The sequence below is a fragment of the Labeo rohita genome, chromosome 20 (assembly GCF_022985175.1).
Source record: "Labeo rohita strain BAU-BD-2019 chromosome 20, IGBB_LRoh.1.0, whole genome shotgun sequence".
NCBI lineage: Eukaryota > Metazoa > Chordata > Actinopteri > Cypriniformes > Cyprinidae > Labeo > Labeo rohita.
In genome coordinates this window covers 18,900,502-18,925,006 of record NC_066888.1, presented here as the reverse complement: position 1 = coordinate 18,925,006, position 24,505 = coordinate 18,900,502, and the positions used below count along the sequence as shown (strand labels likewise).

Genomic DNA, 24,505 nt, shown 5'->3' with positions numbered 1-24,505 from the left:
CACTTTTATGAGTAATATATTGATGAAGCATATTATATTCCCATGACTGAACTAGTCTTGGCTATTATAAGACTTAATGAAGTGTCACGGCATGATGTTCACGTCCGCACAGAAGTAACGCTATGTCAGCATTAGCAAAGCTGCGTGTGCTGATTTAATCCACAGCAGTGTCAGTCAGCTTCTCTGGGATCAGGAGATCATGCTGTCCAGCCAGTCCTCCAGATCCTCCTCTGTCACGTCCTGCCTCGTAGGTTTAGCTTCACTCTCCACTTCTGGCTTCGTCTCTTTCATATCAGCCTTTTGATCTTTTCTCTCTTCTTCTGAACCTGTTGATGCGATAAAACCACATTTTTACATCAGAAGCTACTTTGAAACTTAACTTTAAAGCTACAAGATTGATGCAGAATCTCAAGCCAGCAGTACGTAATCAGCTTGCCGATATACAGCAATATTGCATGGCTACGAGTGTGATATTGCATTTATACAACAGCTCGACGGCACAAGTGTGTAAATACAAGAAACAAAAAGAAAGTGTCTTTAAAACCCTCTTTTGTGCAAACTACTTCCTTCCTGGTGCAAACAGCTGAGCCCAATCCTCTGTTACTAATTCCAAAATGTCACTATAGAAGTAGTAACAATAGAACGCCGAGGTGCTTCATTAAAAGCTTATTGGGTCCCCGGCTCAAATTGTTGATTTTGCTAAAAAAAAAAATTCTGAAAAAAGACAGGATGAGATGAGTATAATGATGAAAGCCAAAATATTAAATGTCATACATTAATATTTACTGAGTAATCCGCTATTTTGTAGAGGGGGTCAAAACTCAGAGCCAGCTTACAAGGAGGTAAAAATGACTTCAGAAAGCTGGCAGCATCATAATGTCATTTGTACACAGAGATTGGTAAATCTGTTAGTAAAATCTGTTGACTATTACCATTATTAACATATCATTGTTTTAAAGGGGTCATCGGATGCCCATTTTCCACAAACTGATATAATTCTTTAGGGTCTTAATGAGAAGTCTATAACATACTTTGCTTAAAATTTCTCAGTGGTAGTGTAAAAAAACACCCTTTTTACCTTGTCAAAATCAGCCCTGCTAAGAGCGAGCGACATTCTATTGCATGTCCCTTTAAATGCTAATGAGCTCTGCTCACCCCATCCCCCTCTACTCTGGGGTGAGGAGCCGGTCTGTTTACTTTAGCTGCATTTAACTGCGAAACTTGCTAACTAGCACATTATTAAGAAAGGCGATTTGCAAAGATGCATAAAAACCCTTGCACTCACTTCTGCTGTAGGCGAAACTAATCACAAATTATTTGCGTGACCATAGATACATTTATGTAGATCACCGGGCGCATTTCCTTCTAAAACAAAAGTAACGAAAGTAATCCTCTGCGTCTTAAGTGGCTCAGATGTCGGGAGTAAATGATGACTGCTATGATCATTACATCCAACAACAGAACACCTCAATCGGAGACATTGTTGTCTTACCCTGCATCGGAGTAGACCCAATGGCGGTCACAGTCGGACTGTTACAGCTCAGTCAGGGGGGGACTAAGGTAAGACGGTCATGTCAATCAATTATCGTGAGAGCGGCTTTTGAGGTGTGACTTCACACCAACAAGAAGCTGAGAATGACTTGATTTAAAAAGGGGATATTTCTTATAAAGATTACAAAAATACCACTGGGTGAATTTTTATCATAGGGTGGTTGTGTACACACACTGCCAACACACATTTATGTTCAAACAACACGAAAAAGTGAGTTTTGCATCCGATGGCCCTTTTAAATTAATGTATTCCTGTGACTGCAATACATTACTCAATCTTCAGTGTCACATGATCCATTAGAAACCATTCTAATATGCTGATTTGGTGCTCAAGAAACATTTCTTTTTATCTATGTAGCTAATTATGTAGCTTGATACTGGAAGTCAGTACTAATACTACGTTTAGTTAGTTACAGTACACATCAACACTGTTTAACAAAAGAACAAGCATATATACTGACCTTGTGTTGGGTTGTTTAGCACATCATCTGTTGTAGTGTGAGATTCGACTAAAGTCATTTCTGTGACGGGTTTCTGCAAGTTGAGGAGAAGGTCGAGCTCCTGGTCAGCATCATCTGTGGCAGGAGGGATGGCTGTGGAGACCCCGAGAGATGGTGTGGTACTTGAAACAGGCTTTACACTACAGGAAATGCTCAGGTTTGACTCTCGGCCTGCCTGAGGAGCTTTCAAACCAGTTGTTAGAGTCGAGTCAGTTCTGTGAGGCACTGTCACAGACGGCAGCTCAACAGGAAGCGTTACCTGAAACATTAAAACACTAGTACTACATTCTTCACTGACAGTAAGTATTTCATAGTATTTTAAAGGGGTCATGAACTGAGAAACTAAAAGAATAGATTAAAGAATAGAATTTTCAAAGAGACATTTTATATGTAATGGGTTATTCATGTGTTTTAAACCTAAATCACAGCGGCGTCCATCTATGAGGAATTAATGTACGCTGTAAGCCAATCATAGCAGTGGGTGTTTACTTCCAAGTATACAATCCGCCACGCCTATTCAAACAGAGCGTTTTGATGAGTGGGGTTAAAAACAGGACAGAAAACAGCCTATTACTTAAAAATCTTGATAACATTATAAATGGACCTCAGAGAACAGTGCAAAATAAAAAACAGGCAGTTCATGACCCTTTTAACAAAAAAGCTACTGGTTACCTGCACAAGCTCAGCCTCCAGGTTCAGTCTTGTGTGCAGTGGAAGCTCTTGAAGTGACTGAGTTAAAGCTGGCAGATCTATAAACAGAGCTGGAATCTGAAGAAACCACAATCAACCATGAGAACATATTTCCTCAACAGGATTTCGATGATTGCACTGAAAAACATGAAAAACCTGATTTTTTGCCAGTGAATCCATCTCCCAGTCCTTCTCATCAGAGAACCTGAACTGAGTGAACGAGTCCCCTGAAACGAATGAAAACAAGAAATTATAGAACTGAACCAAATTACATACACTGAGTCACCAGCTAATGTATTAGCATTGCTTTGACACTTTCAGGAAGCTTAAACTGAATTCTTTATTCATTTGAAATGACTGATGTGCATTTTTTTTTTTTCACCCGAAAATTAAAATTTTGTAATCATTTACTTACCCTCATGTCGTCTCAAACCTGTATGAGTTTCTTTTTGATGTTGAATATAAAAGATGATATTTTGAACAATGCTGGTAATCAAACAGTTGATAGTCCCCATTGACTTCCATAGTATGTATTTTCCTACTGTGGAAGTCAATGGGGTCCAACAACTGGCGGTTCTTCAAAATTCTTTAAAACATCTTCTTTTGTGTTTAACATAAATAAACTTATACAGAGTTTAAACAACATGAGAGTGAGTAAACGACAATTTTTTTTTGTATTAAATGATTTTGTTGGTATTAATAAATTATAATTAACTGACACAAGTGTTAGATTTATTATTAATGTCTGACAGTACATTTATATTATTATTAAATGCTATGAAAAATATATCATGAATAATAAAAACTAATTGGTTTAATTCTGTTTTAATTATCCAGCTTTAAAAAATGTAATTGGAAATAAATACTAAAGCTGTGCAATTTTAGTATCACTCATATACTATTACAGTATCTTATAATATTTTGAATTAGCTTTTATTGTTATATGCTCAGTTTCATTTAAATCATTTTAAATGAGGCATCTATTGCATCCGTTGGCATTCTTATTTTTCTGCTGCTTCTTCTCTTCTGCTCTGGAAGTCTATGGCAGCCCATAGAACTGGGGACACAGATATAGGATAGGAGTCTCTAACTCAAACTCTCCAGCGCCACCACTTATCCAAATTTTTAGTCATGTTTATGCTAGTAACTTTTGAACCATAAGGTCTAGAAGGAAAATCCTAAGGAAGGAATTCTTAGCTCATGCCAAGTCAAATTAAAATGTGTAAGCTCAAGTTTTTCCGCTATTTTTAATAAAGGTTTTAAAAACCTTTTTCAAACACATTCTAGACCTTTGTCTGATTATTACCAAAATTGGCTCAGATCATTTTTAGACCATGCAGGCAAAAAGTTATGGAATTCAAGCTGATTAGTCAAACCATACTTAAATAACACAAACAAATTTGCTGAAGAACATGCAAAAATGGATGTGAGGCTACATCTCTGCAACGGTTTGGCGTATTGACACCCAACTTGGTGTGTGTTATAAGAAATGAACTGTGGCTACCTGCACAGTTTTGATGCAGCGCCAACTAGCGGTCAGGAGATATGAAAAATGGCAACCATTAATAGGGCTGGGCGATACGGCAAAAAATTTAAATCTTGATTTTTCAAAACGTTTCTCAATTCTCAATTTTTTTTTTTTTTTTGCAATTTTTAACTAGTCAACTTGAAAATGTAACTACAACATGAATTAAGTAACCTGTTCTTTATTAAACCTCTAGTTAAAGAAAATTATATTCCAAGTGCACATGAAGTTGTCAACATGAAGTAAAAACAAAAAAAAAAAAAAAAAAATCAATTATATATTTGCAGAAAAGAAATGCATGAACTACAACTACATCTTGTACAAACTTGTCTTATGCATAACTCAAATTCAAAATGACTTTAGGTATAACACCAGTAGACTATTATTAACTACAAATCTTCCGCAAAAACAATGAACAGCAGCTTTCAGCCAGTCACCATGATGCAAACATGAAATATCAGACATAGTGTAATAGTTCTTCACAGGTTTTTTTATTCGATTGTGCTGCTTTACCATTGTTTTTTTTCTATATAAACATGTACGTGTTTGACTGTTGCACTCATGTCTCCTGCAGTGTCCCATGCACGAAACAGCATTATAAAAACGTGGTGCTCAAGTTAAAAGAAGTTCACTCCCATCTTCTTGCATGTTATTCCTATTCCTAATAACGATATGAGCATGTCACATGTGAGCGGTTAATCACGTGCGCTGACGTGGTTGGGTGTGGTTTATTTTCTCTTTACTGTTTTTAATGTTTTATTGTCAAACTGTCTAATTGTAACGCTTGTTAATATTTTTATTCAAAATCGCAATTCCTCGATTTCTAAAAAATTAAACTGTGGTAAAATATTAAATTCAAATTAATTGATAAAATCGGAAAAAAATCTACCAGCCCTAACTATTAATAACGAAATTTGCAGAAATACTAATAACTTTTGATTGCATTAGCATTTTGTAAGGAATCTGGTCTTAAAATATTCCTTCGGTCATGCTGACAATATAGGTACCAATTATGCCACAGTTGGCTGAACTTCCTGTCCACCACTTAGATTTATGTTGAAACCTACTTTTTCTAACTCCTTATTGACAGCTGGTCCAATTTTTACCAAAATCAAGTCAGATAATCTTCAGACCGTGCTGACAAAAAGTCATGGGTTTCGTATTGATAGACTGAACCATTTTTGTATAGCAACGCAAACTTTGTAACATGATGCCAAATTATGTCTGAGGCTGTATCTCTGCAAAGCTTTGACATATTGACAGTAGGCGTTTCCATTACAGATTTGCGCAAAAGTTTTTAAAAAAGTGGCAATAAAAAAGTATTGCGAAATGACGTAACCAATGTTATGCGACTAAATCGTAATTTTTTTTAACGTATTTTGGCTATATTTAATTAAAAGAGGCGTATGTGTGTATCTTTAAGAAAAGCAGAGCGGAGAGCCGGTTCAGAAACGTGTGTGGTGCTGCTTGTATAAACATAAGCACTGATTAGAGTGGCCGCGCTCCGGTGGCCGTGTCAATTTTTGTGCCAAGTTTTCTTCCCTAATATTTGTATTTCATTATTTATTTCTCCCAATATCAAACATTTTTAAGTTTTCATTAACAATAGCCAATGTACTACAGCTCACCTTCCTAACCCCTGTATTACTGTAACAAGCATTAATCATATCTACGACTTTGTTTTCAACCCTCTCAGTTCAATTCTGTCTGGGACATAATAACACAGCCAAGAAAAACAACTCTAAGATCTCCATAATCTAAACACTCAGTTCACTGCACACCTTCACAGCAGCAGCTGAACGTGTGTCATCTTTTGAAGTCATTTTCACCTTGACGCAAGCAGCGTGAATTCTGAGACGGCAGCAAGTTGGGACAGCTGAAGAAAGAAGCCGTGGGTCTGTCACGCACAGCTGTCCCAGCCAGGGTGAAGCAGAATACTCAGCGCCTCCCGCCTCAGAAACGCTCTTTCACTCGAGACACACTTGCCAACTGCAGTTGGCCAAACTGACACGGATGATACAGAGCAGGGTCTCAAGGTCAAGAGGAGCGATCCTGCTTCAAAAGAGCACTTCAGAAGCATTCTGCCACTTCACATAAAGTGTGTTAAGAAGATAAACAACCACTTTATGATGAACAGCTGCAACTAAAACAAACGACATGCTACTAATAAAGATTCTGTCTTTATAGGATGCCACTGACTCAGAAGCGACGTCACAGGAAATAAGATTCCTGGTAAAGCTGAGCGGACTGCCAAGTACGCAGTGCTTGATGTCATCGGTGTAGAAGCGCTGTTATGAGTGGGCTGTGGAGCTGCGGACAGGAGATGCCATCCAGGCAATTTCATCATGTTTCCTTCACTGGCAGTGACAGCGCCATGGAAACTGCTGCCATAACAATGAGCAAAGGTCCTGTCAGCATGTGTGGTGAGGGCCAGCGCAGCTTTCGCAGAGCAAGTAGTGTGGCTAGTGAATATAACAAACCAGCTGCATGTGACATACTGCTGTGCTGCATTACGTATGATAAACACATTCTTTGCACAAGCGCAAGAACAAATTAAGAAATTATCGTATGGATATTTAGTGGGGATACAAAAATACAGAATGTGTTGGAGCAAGAGCCAATGATTCTTTTTATGCTATGGCTGATAAACAGTATAAGTGAGTATTATTACAGATGTAGGAATGCTGATGTTCAGTACTACAGTAAGACCGCATGCATATTTCTTTTATACAAAAGTTGCATAAAATGATGCTCCTGTGGATAATGGTCAAATACTTTCTCTCAGTTTAACATGCAGAGACTATAATTAATTAAAAGCAATTTACTTAATTATTTACTCACCCAGGATCATTCCTGGTCATATTTCACTCCCAAAAATCAAAGGTAAAAATAAAACACGTGGCATAAAGGAAATATATGTTTTACAGGAATGTGAATCAAATGCTGTGAATCGTTACAAAGCATAATGACAATTACAAAGGTTAAGCAATCATTTTTTTCCAATTTATTAATTCAAATTAAAATAAAATAAGTCTACATTTTAAGCATATAAATCAATATATATATTTTATAATTTTTTAAATGATGGTTTCATTTATAATATAAATAATTTTTCACTTTTCACACTGTGATTTATAATATGAAACTTATTTTAATATAGATAAACTATATTAAAAAAAAGCATTGTACGCTGGCTTAGTAGTGCACAACACAACAAAATTAATTGAGTCATCTGTCATCTGCCCTAAACACAACAGAAACAAGCCGCCACTAAACAAAATTAACATGACACAATGAAAACAAGTTGCAACACAACAAAATTAGCACAACACAAGGGAAACAAGCCATAACGCAACAAAATTAACACGACGGAAACAAGCCACTAGACAACTAAAGTAGCACAACACAACAAAAACAAGTCACAACACAATGAAATTAGTACAACACAATGGAAACAAGCCACAACACAACAAAATGAACACAACAGAAACAAGCCGCCACACAACTAAATTAGCACAACACAATGAAAACAAGTCACATCACAACAAAATTGGCACAGCACAACAGAAACAAGTAACAGTACAACAAAAACACAATGGAAACAAGCCACCACACAACTAAAGTAGCACAACACCACAAAAACAAGTCAACACAATGAAATTAGCACAACACAACGGAAACAAATCACAACACAACAAAATAAACACAACACAACGGAAACAAATCACAACAAAATAAACACAACAGAAACGAGCCACGACACAACAAAATGAACACTATGGAAACAAGCCACAACAAAATAAACACACAACACAATGAAAACAAGCCACAACACAACAAAATTAGCACAACACAATGAAAACTAGTCACAGTACAATAGAAAAAAGCCAAAACAACAAATTTAACACAACTCAACAGAAACAAGCCGGCACACAATGAAATTAACACAACGGAAACAAGTCACAACACAACAAAATTAGCACAAGTCAATAGAAACGAGCCGCCACACAACGAAATTAACACAACACAATGACAACAAGTCCCAACACAATGGAAAGAAGACGCAAAACAGCAAAATTAGCACAACACGATGAAATTTGTTCTATGCACTGTGTTGTGGAGATTTCGTTGTGTTGTGCACTACTGAGCCACTTAACTTTTATTCTTTTGTCAATCAAGTTGGTCTTATCAAATTGTACTTATAACCAAAAGCAACTGGTAAATGGATAGAAAAGTACTTTTTTAAATTGTTTATAAAACTATATATGGTTTAAATATTACATTTAAAAATATCAAATCCTTTTTTAATAGTTCAACTTAAATAACTATTTTCAAACATGAAATAAATAAGCTTAATTCAGTTCATCATTAAATAAATACCTTACACATACGTAGTATACGATTTTAAATAGTGCACAAATGGCTTAAAGCTGCTTCCAGTGCTGGCTTATTAAAAAAAATTAATTGCTCAATATGGACAATGTGCATCCTTACTTTATACACAACCTAATAACAGTTATGCAATAAACAGATAAAAATGGCTGATGTGAACCAAACAGTTGACAGTAGCAGCTCTGGGTAGTGCTGGCATAATGTCAGTGTGACAGATGTGTGTTTCTCTGCAGGCTGGCGTCTTCTGAATGAGGGAGAGCGGCGGCACAGGAAGCAGCGCTACAAGTACAGGTCATTTCCTCCCAGAGAGTGGCATCATGTATGCAGCCTGCCAACCCAAATCTGGCCACCGTTCTTTGCTTTTTCAAAGGTCCTATAAAACACTGACACCGGGACCATGGAATGCTGTGAACCTACAAGCCCAACACCATTAAAAAGAGCACAGGCCATCCACTACTAGTCATTAAATGGCACTTAATGCAGGGAGGCTACAGGCATTTGGAAGAAGCTGCTAATTTGCTTTGTCGTCATGGCTCTTGAGCAAATCATTGCTAAGCCAATTAACACAAAGTAACTCTATAACGAACACAACCATCAAAATAAATCAGTCTGTGATGAGTGCAATTAAAACATTTCAAGGCGAAAAATTCAAAACAATAAGACGGTTATTTACTATACGCCTCAACACAGCTGCCATGGAGAACGCCAACAGTTTCCTATTAGTGTCTTGACTTGAAAGGAAAGACTTTGTGCAGTTCACACATTTAAAAACACATCTTTAAATGTGACACTGCTTGGACATTTGTGTGAAAATGTTTGCCTTCAAATCATTAAAAGTCTAAGCTCTGCTTTCGGTTCTGATCAGATACTGGAAAAACTGTTGCGTAACCTTCAAATCATTATGTTTATAAAGTGGTCTGAGATAAAAACACATCTGAACAGACTGGAACTAAAGCCTGTTAATCATATGGCATCAACAATCAACTCTTATTTTGAAAATTGTGAAAGTTGATGTTGCACCAGTGATCATGAGAGATGACACTCAATAGCTTCTCAACAGATGAGTGCCTACTGCTCTATATTAATCTATTTTAATTTATTAATTCCCCATTTATTTGTGGATCCACCTCCCTATATATCGCTATAGTCCCGGCCCTTGAAGCGGCAGGGTAATAGGTATGAGAGCAGGGCTCCAGTGCGATGGACGCTAGTAATTCAAAAGCTCATCTTTTCTCAGGAGACCAGCATCTGACCTAGAGGTGTGAAACAGCATCTGAGTCACAATGACACAACCCCTGCAATGAACGAAAGGCTGTGAAAGGGCATCTCGTATGCCCATGCAGAGATGAGCCACCAGGCCCTCTTCCCCCTGCACCAAGAAGAGACGAGGTTATTCAGAGCCCTTTTCTGAATCCAATCTGACCTACATTACAAGGGCAGCAGTATTCTCCTTTCATGTTTACATTTTTATCTAAACATAAAAGCCACTCAAAGTTACATAACAACTCTCATTGTGTCTGTGTGTGTGCACTTTCTACAAGTGGGGGCTGTATTGCAGCTGGGACACTGGGCTGAACTGATCATCAGGTTAGCAGACAGCTGTGGCTCATCTTAATAGAGATTTACAAGAGTAATTTATTTCCACAGAGATGAATCAACCACTCAATGCGCTACTCTTGATCAAAGGAGATGATTTTCCCCAATGATGGACACAGAGAAAACACATCTCAGCAAGGAGAAGCACCTTCAGAAATAACTATGGAAAAACGCATGTCAACATTTAAAGTCCCCATGAAATCAAAATTGAATTTTTTTTGGCTTTTTTGTTATCTATAAGCTAGTGTTCTCCAAAGCAATGACAAACTTTCTGTCCAATCAAACGCTCTCTAGACTCTGAAGTGTCCCGTCCCCTACATTATCAGTCACTTGTTCACAGAATTTGTATTTTCTGTACGGTAAATGGCATGTAGTGCATAATATAGGGGATAGGGAATAATTCGGATAGTGTAAATATGCATTCTGTTGGGGCAAATGAAGTCTGGTTTCGCTTTGTGTCACACGAACCGCCTGCTCCGGTCCAGAGACACAATAGCACAGAGCAGACCTTATGCATGACTCGGTGCAGACCACAGAACATCTCAGACACATTCTATACAGAATGCTATTATATATAGATAATGCGATATGGATGAAATTGTAGCTGTCATACGCTGTCAAATGTGGCTTTACACAGCTCAACGGCTTTAGCCCAAGCTGTGATATAAACAAAACACTACTGGCTATTTTAAAAAAGGGGGCAGGACTGCTAATATGTCCCACCCTGTCTTCATGTTTCAGTTGAAACTACATCAACACATACAATAACGCTGCATGTTTCAAGCACTTCAATAGACCATTAAGATGAGGAAAATATAACAGATATTATAATATTATCAAAGTTTTCTACGCAGTAAGAGTATAATATATAATACTGGTGGCTACTGGATATTTTTACCCAAAAAAAATAATATAGTATAAAAAATTTACATGATCTGAGATCAAGTTTAAAAGTTACTTAACCCTTGTGCTATGCTACATTCTCATCAAATCTTTTTTTTTTTTTAATTGTTCTGCATTTCTTAATAATTTGGAAATTGAAAGAAAAATTTGATAAAAGATTGAATGCAATAATACAGCATAAGATTATATTTGTAGGCTGGTCATTTTTTGACCGGAAACAGCACAAGTGTAATAAGGTGGAGGGAAAAAATCCTAAAAAACCCTGTGTGAGCAAAATCAGTAAGTTTTATTCTATTGAATAACATTAACAATAAAATCTGATTCGGATTCTGATTAACTAGTATTTTCTGGAAAAAGAAAATCCTCTACTTTTCAAAACGACTAGAACACAACTTTTACTAACATGAGGATTACATAATTCATTTATTTAATTATTAAAGATCAAGTAGCGCAATAACCAATATTTTGATCTGATATATATATGTCTGGTGTAAAAATGAACATTAATGTCAAAATTAAGAATAACAAGGGCTCTGACAAAATTATTCTATCTGCAGATCGGTTTTGAAAATGACAGATACCGATAACCATAAAACTGCTTAATATTGGCACAGACAATCTGTCCTATTTTTATTTCTTAGGTACTTTTTGATAATTTTTTTAATTAATTATGTAAAGCACTTTGATTTACCATTGTGTATGAAATGTGCTATATAAATAAACTTGCCACTGATATTTTTATTACTTATGTAATGTATTTACCTAATATTTTTATTGCTTAAAATAATGCATTTATTGTAAACATTCTGAAATATTTTATACAGAATTAATACCTGTGACACAACAAGGATACTGTTTTAGATAATTCAAAACCAAAATACATATTTTGGACTGCAATTAATTTCAAGACAGATCTAAGTTAGTGTGAGTACAAATTACACAGCACACAAAATCCTTTCAAAAATATCTTCAAAGATTTAATCTTTTATGACCGGTATTCCAACCCAAAATCGACATTACATAGAAAAAAAATTGAGGTATCTCAATGACAGCAGCCATTAAAAAACATCTACTTCTAACCAAATACCAAAGGACTTCATGCCCCAAATATCAACACTGCCCCAAATAATGCATCTCTGGGCATACATGAACTCGAAGGGACAATCAAGGGACCATTTCCTGGCAGCATTATAAAACAGGTTCATTGGGGACATAATATTAGACCATTCAGGCTATTTATAACTAAAAGCTATCATTACACAACCATATTTATGCAAAAGTGTCACTTGAACCTTTAACCTGTAAATACGGTTTGAAAAAAGCTCCCACATTTCAGTGATGTGACAAAAGGAAACAATTGTCTCTCAGCCACAGGAAACTCAAAAGGAGCAAGTTATGATAAATAGATGAAAAGATAGCGAAAGCCAATATGGAAATGATTAGAAACAAGTGGCCTCTGTTGCACTTCCAAACATTCACAAAGGTGTCTGAAGGATACAAAATGGTTTTAAAATAATGAGCCTCATGCAAATTGCACAGGTGTTATGGTAACAACAGCAGAGAGAGAGGAGAGCGAGTAAAGAGAGGCACACAGTCATTAACACAGTAGTTGTTACTGTTACACATTATTGCAAAGATGACATTCTGATACTCTGTGTGGGTGCAAACACACACCCCCGCATCATAATTACTGTCCAATGCTTGATGCTGGGGACTAGTCGCAGTATGTGCGTGATCAAAAACACTGGCACACAGTGCAGGTGCTGAGCATTTAAGTGAAGAATGATCCAGAATTCTTACAGAAATACCAGATCGTGCTGGAAAAAAGCATGATTTATGTGATCATGCTAGGCAGGCTGTAGTCAACATCCCTTTGAAAAAGCTTAACTTCTATATGACAAAATGTTGTAGCTACACATTTTGCGTATGATCTCTCCTGTAGCACAAGGGCTTTCAGAAAAAAACACGATGTGAAATTAATACCCTCCTAATAACCGGTAGAAATTAGTCAACTTGAAGAGATTTGACTATCTATCACGGTTATAGGCTCACACGACGTTGCTCTGCTAGGTGGTCATTAAAACTTATCGTTTGCATGCATTTTAAATGCATGATTTTAAAGGCACAATAAATACATTTTCGGGTGTGTATTCAAAACAAACAATAAACAAAGGTGTAATTTCATGACACTGTGATTGAGTGTGTAATCATGGTAGTTGTTGTCTTCATCCACACAGCTGATGCAATCTGACACAACTCGGGCAGAAATAATGTTCATTGATAAGCTAATATATTAAAGACTTATTAAGGTCACTGTAATATGAAGCAGGGTCGGGATGAAAGTCGTGGAAGCGAAACAGGGACGCTGGAGCGATTGCTTATGAAGGAAAAGTGCGATAGACGGCTCGAAAGCAGCGGAGCTTTCATTATGCCACAGTCGCCCTTTGGGATTTCCATGTTTTCTACAAAATAAAATCGGAAAATCTAGGGTGTAATGGACTAGTTAAAGCTGCTTATTTTCTGGACTGAAACATTCTTCAAAACATTTGGGATAATGTAAGCCAGCAAAACATATAACACTGTTCTAGTGGTTTTTGGATATTGGATACACGAACAGGGTGCTTATAGAGCAGGGTTGCCAGGTTTTCATGAAAAAACCCACCCAATTGTTACTCATAAGTACCTTAAAACTAACCCAAACTCATTTCGGAGGGGGTCCTCTGGTACAAATCACATTCTGGGGGGTAAAATCCACGTTTTTGGTAAGATTTTTTGATAAGGTTCCCCTGAAAGAACATCAATGTAGGGTGATCTTAAGTTGGAGGAGAAAATGAAATGGAAGTTTTTCACTATCAACTTTCAACTGTCTTGAACCGGAGTGCACAGAGTACGCATGCGCATCGCAGAGTTAGACCAGACGAGCATTTGTGGTTAAAAAGTGCAGAAATTTTGACTATTTTAAGAAAATGACCAATCGTTTTGCTAGATAAGACCCTTACTCCTCAGCTGGGATTGTTTAGATCCTTTGAAGCTGCATAATTTCTTTGAGACTGAAAAAAGAAAGTACACGATTATCTTGGATGACTTGGGGGTCAGTAAATTATCAGGAAATTTTATTCTGAAAGTGGAGTAATCCCTTAAAAATTGTTGCTCTTTTACACTGTAAATTCCAGGGGAAAACTCTGGACCTGGCAACACTGTCATAGAGCATGAGAGCCACTTTACAGGCCTTGAACGGATAAATACACACATACCTGTATGTGTTATAATGCCCAACTTTGCAAGCATCCTCGTAAACACAGTAGGTCTTAAGTGAAAGCAAAAAGCTGAGAAAAAAAACACGTGTGTAACAGTATATTGAATCTGGGCAGCTCTTAAAGTGACAGCAGTCTAATATTCCTGCTGTCTGTCATTTATGTTAATCAAACAACAAAAGACAAAAAAACTCTCACTGCTCTTGACTAAATTTTGTAACTTTAATAAGAAGAAATATATATTTAATTCACACAGTGAAGAATATGCAGTGTTTTTATAAATGTGGTTACTTTATACAATGTACTGCATGCAGCATCTCCTATTCATTTGACACTGGTGACAAGAATTGTGAAATTTCTATTTCATGAAATATATCACTATATCATGATTATATATATATATATATATATATATATATAAATAATCATCAGAAAAGTATATTTAGCAAGTTACATTTAAATGGTTGAGTTTGTGCAAGATAAGACTGTTGCTTTCTAACAAGAGCTATAAAACGAGACAATCTAGAGTGCTTTGGCCCACCAGGGTGCAGCCATTTATAGAGGGTCCAGCTGGTGAAACTGACAGTACCAGGGCCACAGGTGGAGGTCCAAGAAACTGAAATAAAGGAGAGAATGTCAGGAGTGGGGGCAGTTTCCTACAGGTGCAGTGTCGTTGGTAATGAATTAGCATGTCTTTCCCTCTCTGCAGGGACACAGACACACTGAAGTGCAGTCAACAGCTAAACAAGGTCATGAAATTCAGGCAACATTTAGTATTAATTCGCCGCTCTCACTGTCAAGCGTAACCCGAGTATGTGGCGTGTAGGGCTGAGTTGTGTCTGCTGGCCATCTGAGACCTAGAGGAGACATACTACGTTACGGCAGACACACAGATGCAGGCGAACACAGCGGAGCTGTCACTGTATATCTATGCCCTTCGTTATTAGTCCTCCTCCAGGGTACGTGATATGGCTCATATCCTCCATTATGATCTCATTATAATCAATAAACTTGGAGGCCTGGAAATCCTGCCCTACATGGCAATATCTTACATAAGCCATTTCCTGTCAACCTGACTGTACGACATAAACATGTGATATTGTGCTACTCCTGACAAAAAGGAAAAGTGTGAAAAAAACTACCCTGAATTGGTCGATCTGTACTTAATCCAAGCTCAGACAACCCGTATACAATAACACCTTGCAAGGGCACAACAAACAGATTAATGGGGCTTGCGCTACTGTCGCTCAGCCCCTGAGCGTCCTGCACTACATGAAGTTTGTACTGTCTATTAACTCTGTGCATTTAATCAGTTTCTTTTCATTGATCATTCAAGGCTTCCTTTGATGGCCTGTGATGCAACTAATTACACCCATGCAGCTGTGAGAGCAGAATTAGAGGGATGAAACCACACTTCTACATAGTCAAATCATCTTCATATGAAAATGAACTCTTAAAATTGTTTAAGTGCAAATTAAATAAATAAAAACCACGACTGTTAAAAGATTTTGGGTTGTAAAATATTTTCAAAGGAGGTCTTTTATGCTCATTGAGGCTGCACTTATTTGATAAAAATTCAGTAAAATTAATATTAAGTAAAGTAATATTGTGAAATTTAAATATAATTTAAAATAGCCATTTTCTATTTTAGTATTTTTATAAAATGTCATTTATTCCTGTGATGGCAAAGCTGAATTTTCAGTGGCCATTACTCCAGTCTTCAGTCACATGATCCTTCAGCAATCATTCCAATATGATGATTTGCTACTAAAGAAACATTTCTTTTTATTATCAGTTCTGAAAACAAATGTAAACGCACACTGTTAATATTTACTTATTTCAAAACCAATCATAAGGGTCAATTTTTTGAAACTGAGATTAGAACAATATTTGGCCGAGATACAACTATTTGAAAATCTGGAATCTGAGGGTGCAAAAAAAAAAAAAAAAAAAGTTCAAAATATTGAGAAAATCGCCTTTAAAGTTGTCCAAATTAAGTTCTTAGCAATGCATGTTACTAATCAAAAGTTAAGCTTTGATATATTTATGGTAGAACATTTTCAAAATATCTTCATAAAACATGAACTTAATACTTAATATCCTAATGATTTTTGGCATAAAAGAAAAAACAATCATTTTTGACCCATACAGTACAATGTATTTTTTGGCCATTGCTCCAAACGCCATTGCTACTTATGACTGGTTTTGTGGTCCACCGTCACAAATAGTTTTTTGATGTTAAAATATTTCAATATTACTTTAATACTATTATTCCAGTCTGACACAGCAGCATTGACTCAACCAGTGACATAAATTTGGGGTGGGGCTATTCATTTGGCCGACCAATAGCAGATGAGATACTGTTTAAAAACAATCCTTTTTTTTTTTTTTTTTTCACCAGAGAAGCCAGTGGAACAAAAACAATTTACTTCATATTACAACTGTATCTTGAACACCAGACAATCACCTCAAAAAGTACTAGAGGAATTAAAAAAAAAAAAATAAATTACCAAGAACCAATATCATGTAACATTTCAGACGACCATTAAACTACACCAGCTCCCTCAGACATACCAAAAAGTCATAAAATGACCCTCTCACGTCTGCATTTCCAGCTAACCCATCCTTTCCACCCACCTATTTGCTCGCAGCCACACTATCTGTGTCAAAAGAGAGTAATTAATGCCTCCATTATGTTTTAGTGAGCATCATGCCGCCCCTCCACACACCCAGACTGTCTACAATATGAGCTTGAACGGTCTAACCTTCATCCCCTCATTTCTGCTTCGGTTCAGCCCCCCGCTCTTCTCCTCTTCCTCCTCCTCCCATTCTCGGCGTCTGCCTGTTGTTCACTGCCCCAAATCATGACGATCATCCCAGCCCAGTGGGAATGACCTCCTCCCAGCCATTCACATCTGTGTCTGTCAGTGCATCCACAGGCAGCAGCACATATTCATCCAGAGAAACAGCAGCAGCAGCAGCACTTCCCCATCATCCTCCACCACCGAGAGAAAAGGAGATGCTTAACAATGACTGTTATGGACTTTGGTGTGGTTGCCACAACTTGAGACAGAGCTTTTTACTATGATTCCTTCGTCCAAAAACAAAGGAGAGCATGTTGCTACAACTCTGAGGATTATATAATTTAAGAACAGGCTCGTGACTGGATGAAGAAGAAGCATCTAGACACTCGATTCCTGAGAGAGATGATCCACTAGGGAGGAAAAGGTCTGGGATGGGTGACAGTTTGACCAAGCCAGATCTCTGAAGGAGTTCAAGGCTGAGTGATGAAAACGGTGAGTACTGGAGACATATATCTTATAATAATGATAATAAGACAAGGTAGTAACTACTAGTGGGCAAATTAGCTGTCTGAATATTAGGTCAACATTACTAAAAAAAAAAGACAACAGATACCACTGAATGAGATTCTAAAGAATACACTGTTTCATTTTAAAGGTTTGAAAAAATTCTGTCAGCGTTTTCTCACCCACATGTTGTTTCAAACCTGTGGAACACAAAAGCAGACATTCTACAAAAAAAAAAAATCTTTAATGTGGTTTTGAAAGATTTCTCAATATATCTTCTTTTATGTCTTTTAAGAAAGTCATACTGGTTTAAAATGATACGAGGAAGAAAAAAAATTTCCATTTTCATTTTTGGGTCATAAATAAATAAAATAAAAACCAGACCTTGTTTTAATAATGCTATGTTTCAGGGATCCACTGAATTGATTTAAATAAATAGTAAAAGCAGTATTTGTGAAGATGATCACCTAAACAACAAAGAAAACCTCTAACTATAGAAAATGAAATTTAAAATGACTAAAACTAATATGTGCTATGACCTATAATAAACGTAATAAACATTCACTTTCAATAAAGTTCAATCTGTTAACATTAGTGAATGCATTAGCTATCATAAACTGATTACAACCAATAATTATGGACCTTTTTATCTGTTTTCTTTTTTACATATTCAAATAATTTAATGTTGAAGTTGTATAAATCAACATGAGTTAATATAACGTGAAGGTGCAATGCATTCACTAATGATAAAAAAATTTAACCTTTGTGTTAAATATTAAATAAAAATATATTAATTATAAATATATCATGAATATTATATCTTCACACACTATTTTTTTTAATTACCTGTAAATACATTATTCTGCACTATGTTTACAATACTGACTCCTTACTGAAACCAGAAATCAATGCAAAGCAAATATGGCTGTGCTTCCAACCTGTTTAAATATTCACCACCTTAAACGGGAAATTGTGCCCTCTTCTGAGGGAGCTCCACATCATTTTCATCTGAAGGAAATCATTATTACCTTATACTACGAGATAGCAACTACCACATAGTGTGTATTCAAACCAATGTGGAAAAAAAGCCGAACTGCAAGTATTGGCCTATGATGCTGGCCTTAGCAACAAATTCACTGCCTAAAAATGACAAGGATTGAATGATGCTACCCAAATTTAAAGATGTTCTTGAGACATTCTGACAGATTAATCTCCAATCAACCGTGAGATTAGATCAAATGAAATTACCCATTTGAGTGACAGCAATATGCACAAAAAAGAAAAAAGATAAAGCCTCTTGGCAAACAGATTTAAAGTTATCCGACAGATGTAGTTTTCTTTACAGTGGTGGAGATCATAATTTGACATCCACAATAACAGACCAGAGCAAATCAACAGATACTGTAACAGCAATCTTATAATATTGCTACATCTGTGTTACTGTATGTCAAAAAATGGTTTTCTATGAACCACATGATTTACTCACTTAAGATGATTGATTAAACTCCAAAAACTGTGGGCAACAAACAGTAGCAAGCACCTGCTATGATAAAGATGAAAACACATCTGCTAATGTATCCATTTCTCTTGTATTTTGCATGAAGGATGCTGGTGTAATTGCAAGTTAGATGATATAGAATTATAGAAATGTGTCAAAAGTGAGCATAAAATTAATTACACGTTTTAAAGGAATAATAAAAAATGTCATTGTTTAATCACACTCATGTCGTTTCAAACCTGAAGGTGACTAAATGATGACAATTTTCATTTTTAGCCAAACCAATCCTTTAAAGGAGTCATCGGATGCCCATTTTCCACAAGTTGGTATGATTCTTTAGGGTCTTAATGAAAAGTCTATAATACACTTTGGTTAAAAATTCTCAATGGTTCTGTACAACAACACCCTTTTTACCTTATTAAAATGAGCTCTGCAAAAATCATCCCATTCTGAGGGCATTGTTTCTTTAAATGCAAATGGTCTCTGCTCGCCCCGCCCCTCTCTTCTCTCTGTAGAGTGACAAGCTGCTTGAAGAGATTGTTTACTTTAGGCGCATTTAGCGCGTTTAGCCGCGAAACTTGCTAACTAACTTGCTAACTAATTGCAGAGATTCATTAAAAAAACCCTTATACTCACTTCTGCTGTAGGTGAAGCTGGATCACATCATTTATGATTTGCGTGATCACAGACGCGTTTATGTAGATCGGAAGGCGCATTCCCTTCACAATCAAACGTAATTCACTGCATCTTCAGCGCTTCAGATGTCGGGAGTAAATGACAACCACTATGTTCATTATTACATCCAACAACACAACACCTCAATCGCTCAATCGGAGATATTCTTGTCTAACTTACATCCCTGATCCAGCATTGAAACAATGGAGATCGGACTGTTACAGCTGATCTGAGGCAAGGCGCTCATGTCAATCAACTATCGTGGGAGCGGCTTGAGAACGGCTCGATTTGAAAAAGGGGATATTATTTTAGATTAATTAAAAACCACTGCATGAATTTTTATCATTATAGGGTAGATTTGTACATACACTGCCAACACACATTAATGTTCAAACAACATGTAAAAGTGAACCTTTAAAGAATGCAGATTAACTTATAATTTTGGTCATTTGTGACAAAACTCAAGGGTAAGGCAAGGATGTTCCTCCACTTTATTTCACTCCCCGGTGAAGGCTGAATTACACTCATTTTACCTAATCAGTCCGTTACCACCACAGTCACTAATCAGAGCCTGCTGGCAAAATCATAATGAGATAAAGGACAGTATGTCGAGTATCGCAGGGGAGGTCAGGCAACTTTGAAAGACATGCAGAGCTGAACAAACCAGAACAGGTTTCTTTCTATTTATAACTAAGTCATTATATTGCAATATTTGACCAAGAGGTGTGACCATATTTACTGCATATATCTTGCAAAGTCAAACAAAGCATTTAAAGATATTTATACCTGTGTAAAATATGAAAGACAGAAAAGAATCTTCTTCAAAGCAGTCACACTAAAGCACTGAACAATTTTAAAGTCCTATAATAAGCACCAACCTTCTTTTGTTGCCATATGACAAACAAGTGGTGCTGAACAACCACATCATTTTGATGGAAAAGCTGTCCTACACAATTCCTGAAGTCATACAATACTTGCTCTGGAGAACACAAATTCCACCCACATTCACAGGGATCAGCGAGTTTGAACCTCTGATGACTAATCGTAAATGTGCAGGGAAAAAAGTGGAGAGTGACAAAACAGATTAAGTGCTTCAATTTTGTGTGGAGTACAAGTTTTATGGTTTGGCCACAACAAACAGAAACAGACTGCTAGTAACAAATGACATTTCTGGTGTGTATGTTTGCATAGAGATGCATGAATGATAGATATAGTCTTTCTCTTGCAATACCACAAGAGGCAGTGCAATCCTACAGTAGTTCACTGTCGTAAAATTAGATGACACAAATATATCTCATGAATATCAATGTGGCTTTTGAGGAAGCAGATTAGGGAAATGAGAGGCAAATTGAGCAAAGAAAATTCCCTCGAGAGAACAGCGTAATGGAAACTTATTCTGCACTTACACTGGATTTAGGCTCATTAAACCTGAGGAACAAATGCCTCTGTAATGGTTCATTTTGAATAATTAGACAGTTGTGTTAAAGGCCTGCCCTTGAACAAAAACGTACACTCTCTGCATCAACATGATATATAAAGAAAACTATTGTTTTGGCTGTGGGCATTTCCTAAATATCCATTACATCAATCTCCAAGGTTCTTAAATAAAAGAACTAAACTTGCTTACACAGTTCTAAAAGAATTCTCTCATGCTCACCAAGGATGCATTTATTTCATCAAAATACAGTGAAAACTGTAATACCGTGAAATATTATTACAATTTCAAGTAACTAATTTCTATTTGAATACACATCAGTCAAAGGTTTTTGAACAGTAAGATATTTACTGTTTTTTTTAAAGAAGTCTCTTCTGCTCACCAAGCCTGCATTTATTTAATCCAAAGTACAGCAAAAACAGTAAAATGTTGAAATATTTTTATTATTTAGAATAACTGTTTTCTATTTTAATATATTTTAAAACATATTTATTCATGTGATTTCAAAGCTGAATTTTTAGCATCATTACTCCAGTCACATGCTAAAATATTTAATATTATTTAATATTTTTATTATTACTATGTTGAAAACAGTGTAGAATTTTTTCAGGTTTCTTTGATGAATAGAAAGTTTAGAAGAACAGCATTTATCTGAAATAGAAATCTTTTGTAACATTATAAATGCCTTTATCATCACTTTTGATCCATTTAAAGCATCCTTGCTAAATAAAAGTATTAATTTCTATAATTAAAAAAATAATAAATTATACTGTCTCCGAGCATTTGAACACTATAGTGTATAATGTTACAAAAGTTTATTATTTCAGATAAATGCTGATCTTTGTATCTTTCTATTCATCAAAGAATCCTGAAAAAAAATGTACTTAACTGTTTTAAATATTGATAATAACAATATTAATAATAAAATCTTTCTTGAACCAGGATATTATTATTTCTGAAGGATCATGTGACACTGAAGGCTGGAGTAATGATGCTAAAAATTTGTTTGATCACAGGAATAAATTACATTTTACAATGTATTCGAATAGAAAACAGCTAAATAGTCAAATTATTAAAACAAAATAATAATAATAAAAAAAACAAAAACTTTACAAATCTTACTGTTCAAAAACTTTTGACTGGTAGTGTATATTCTAAAAAATATTTTATTTTTAAATATATTGTATTACTGTGATGGCAAGGCTGAATGTTCAGCAGTCATTAAAATGTTAAACACAGTTGTGCTGCTTTAAATTTTTGTGAATATGTGACATTTTTTCAGGATTCTCTGACGAATAGAAAGTTAAAAAAACAGCATTTATGTGAAATAAAAATATTTTGTCACATTATAGAATAAATGACTCGACTGTCACTTTTGGCATGAACCCTGTTATTCAGGCAAAGGTATTTGAACAGTAAGATATTTTATGTTTTTTAAAGAAGTCTCTTCTGCTCACCAAGCCTGCATTTATTTGATCCAAAGTACAGCAAAAACAGTACAATTTTGAAATATTTTGAAATATTTAATATTTTATATTACTTCATTTTTTTATTATTACTATGTTGAAAACAGCCGAGTAGAATTTTTTCAGGTTTCTTTGATGAATAGAAAGTTTAGAAGAACAGCATTTAACAATCCTTCCTGAATATAAGTATATATATATATTAATTTAGAATTAGAATATTAATTTCTTATCAAAAAAACATATGATGCCAAAACTGTTATTTAGGCAGCTTAAAATAAACCCTATGATTCGTAATGGTAATTCACTGCTATTTGTAAACATGTAAACAAAACTGTCGTTGATGAGATATGTCCTCATAATCAGATCCAACTGTGCAACAGAAATAGAGCTTTGCCCTTCTTGTTGCCCTTTCATATCTCAATATCACACAGCAGGACAGCTGGTTAACACCATCGTTGTTCTACATTAATTTTGGTTTTGATCTCCTGCCTGCATTAGCTGTTTTGGAGACACGGGGGGAAATATGACACAGATTTAAGTGGGTAGTCATGTCTTACCAGCTGAAGTGAGAAGGACCTGATAGTCTGTGCCTCTCTGTGAAGGAACATCTTCATTTATTTCTTCTTTCTCGGTTTCCTCATAACGGTCCCAGTTGGACTCAAGCTTTCGTCTTGAGAAGGAGTGGTCTTCCTCCTCTTGCTCAAAGTTTTCTTTGTTGTCCTGGTCATCTTGATGCTGGAAATCGATCAGAAAAAAGATGACAGTGAGCAAGCACGGCACAAATTAGTTTTATTAGTTTGGTAGATTCATGAAAACCTTTACAAAAAAAGTTAACCGCAGCCAACATATTATTGTACAGTAATACCATAAGTTAATTATTTATCAAATAAATTTCACTGAAACAGTGTGAGAGTTCATTTTCATATATTTCATATTTTTCTTTTCTAGTTAAAATAAACCGTAATTACGTGATCCAATGTACTAACACTGGCTACGGTATTTCTGCATAAACTATGGTTGCCATAGTGATTTTTTTTTATAATGGATGACACTTACTCGTCGAAAGTCTGCAGGAGGTCCAAACTCTCGCCCTCTTCCTCTGCGATGATCCCGTTTGCCTCTTCCACGATGGTGGTGGCTTCCTCTTCCGCGACCCCTGTGCTCTCCCGCACTGCCGGTCTCAGCATCACCACCTCCACCTCCACCTCCACCCCTACCTCCTCTTTTCCAGTGCCCTCCGCGTCCACGACTATGTCTGAATTCCATAACTGAACATGAAAGAACTAATGCCGAGACTGTAATCGTGTAACACCACAACCGTTGTTACACTTAAAAGAGATCCCTCTTCAATGGGGAAACGTTCCGCCCGTGTAACTAGTTCCGCCTAATGATAAATGCGAGTTTATCGATTGACCAATGTGCATAAAAACCCAAAGATTAAGATGGTCGAACTGAGGGAAAACACTATGAATATGAGTAGTATCAAAAGCAGTAGGACCAGGGGTGTGTGGGGCATGTGAGATCTGAGTCGGTGCTTATGCAGTCCTATCATTTTCCTTTGAGTAAAGGAATGTAAAAAGAGTTATGTTTTGAATAATGAACTTTTTGACTTACTATAACATATTCTAAGTCAAATAATAATTTTTTAAAAAAAATAATTACTCGTTTATCCAGATACCACAGGTGAATGCTGATTAATCACAGTAGGAAAA

At 36.1% G+C, this 24,505-nt stretch overlaps 1 protein-coding gene across 1 annotated transcript; it reads right to left on the bottom strand.

Moving 5' to 3' along the window:
* Positions 1-3: 3 nt before the first annotated feature.
* aven (apoptosis, caspase activation inhibitor) lies at positions 4-24,149 on the bottom strand. The gene is made up of 6 exons (XM_051139584.1): positions 23,850-24,149; positions 23,351-23,528; positions 2,898-2,968; positions 2,724-2,819; positions 2,013-2,310; positions 4-326 (listed from the first exon to the last, which is right to left on the bottom strand). Exons 1-6 carry the CDS (start codon positions 24,057-24,059, stop codon positions 190-192), a joined length of 990 nt encoding a protein of 329 aa, XP_050995541.1. The 5' UTR covers positions 24,060-24,149; the 3' UTR covers positions 4-189.
* Positions 24,150-24,505: the final 356 nt, after the last annotated feature.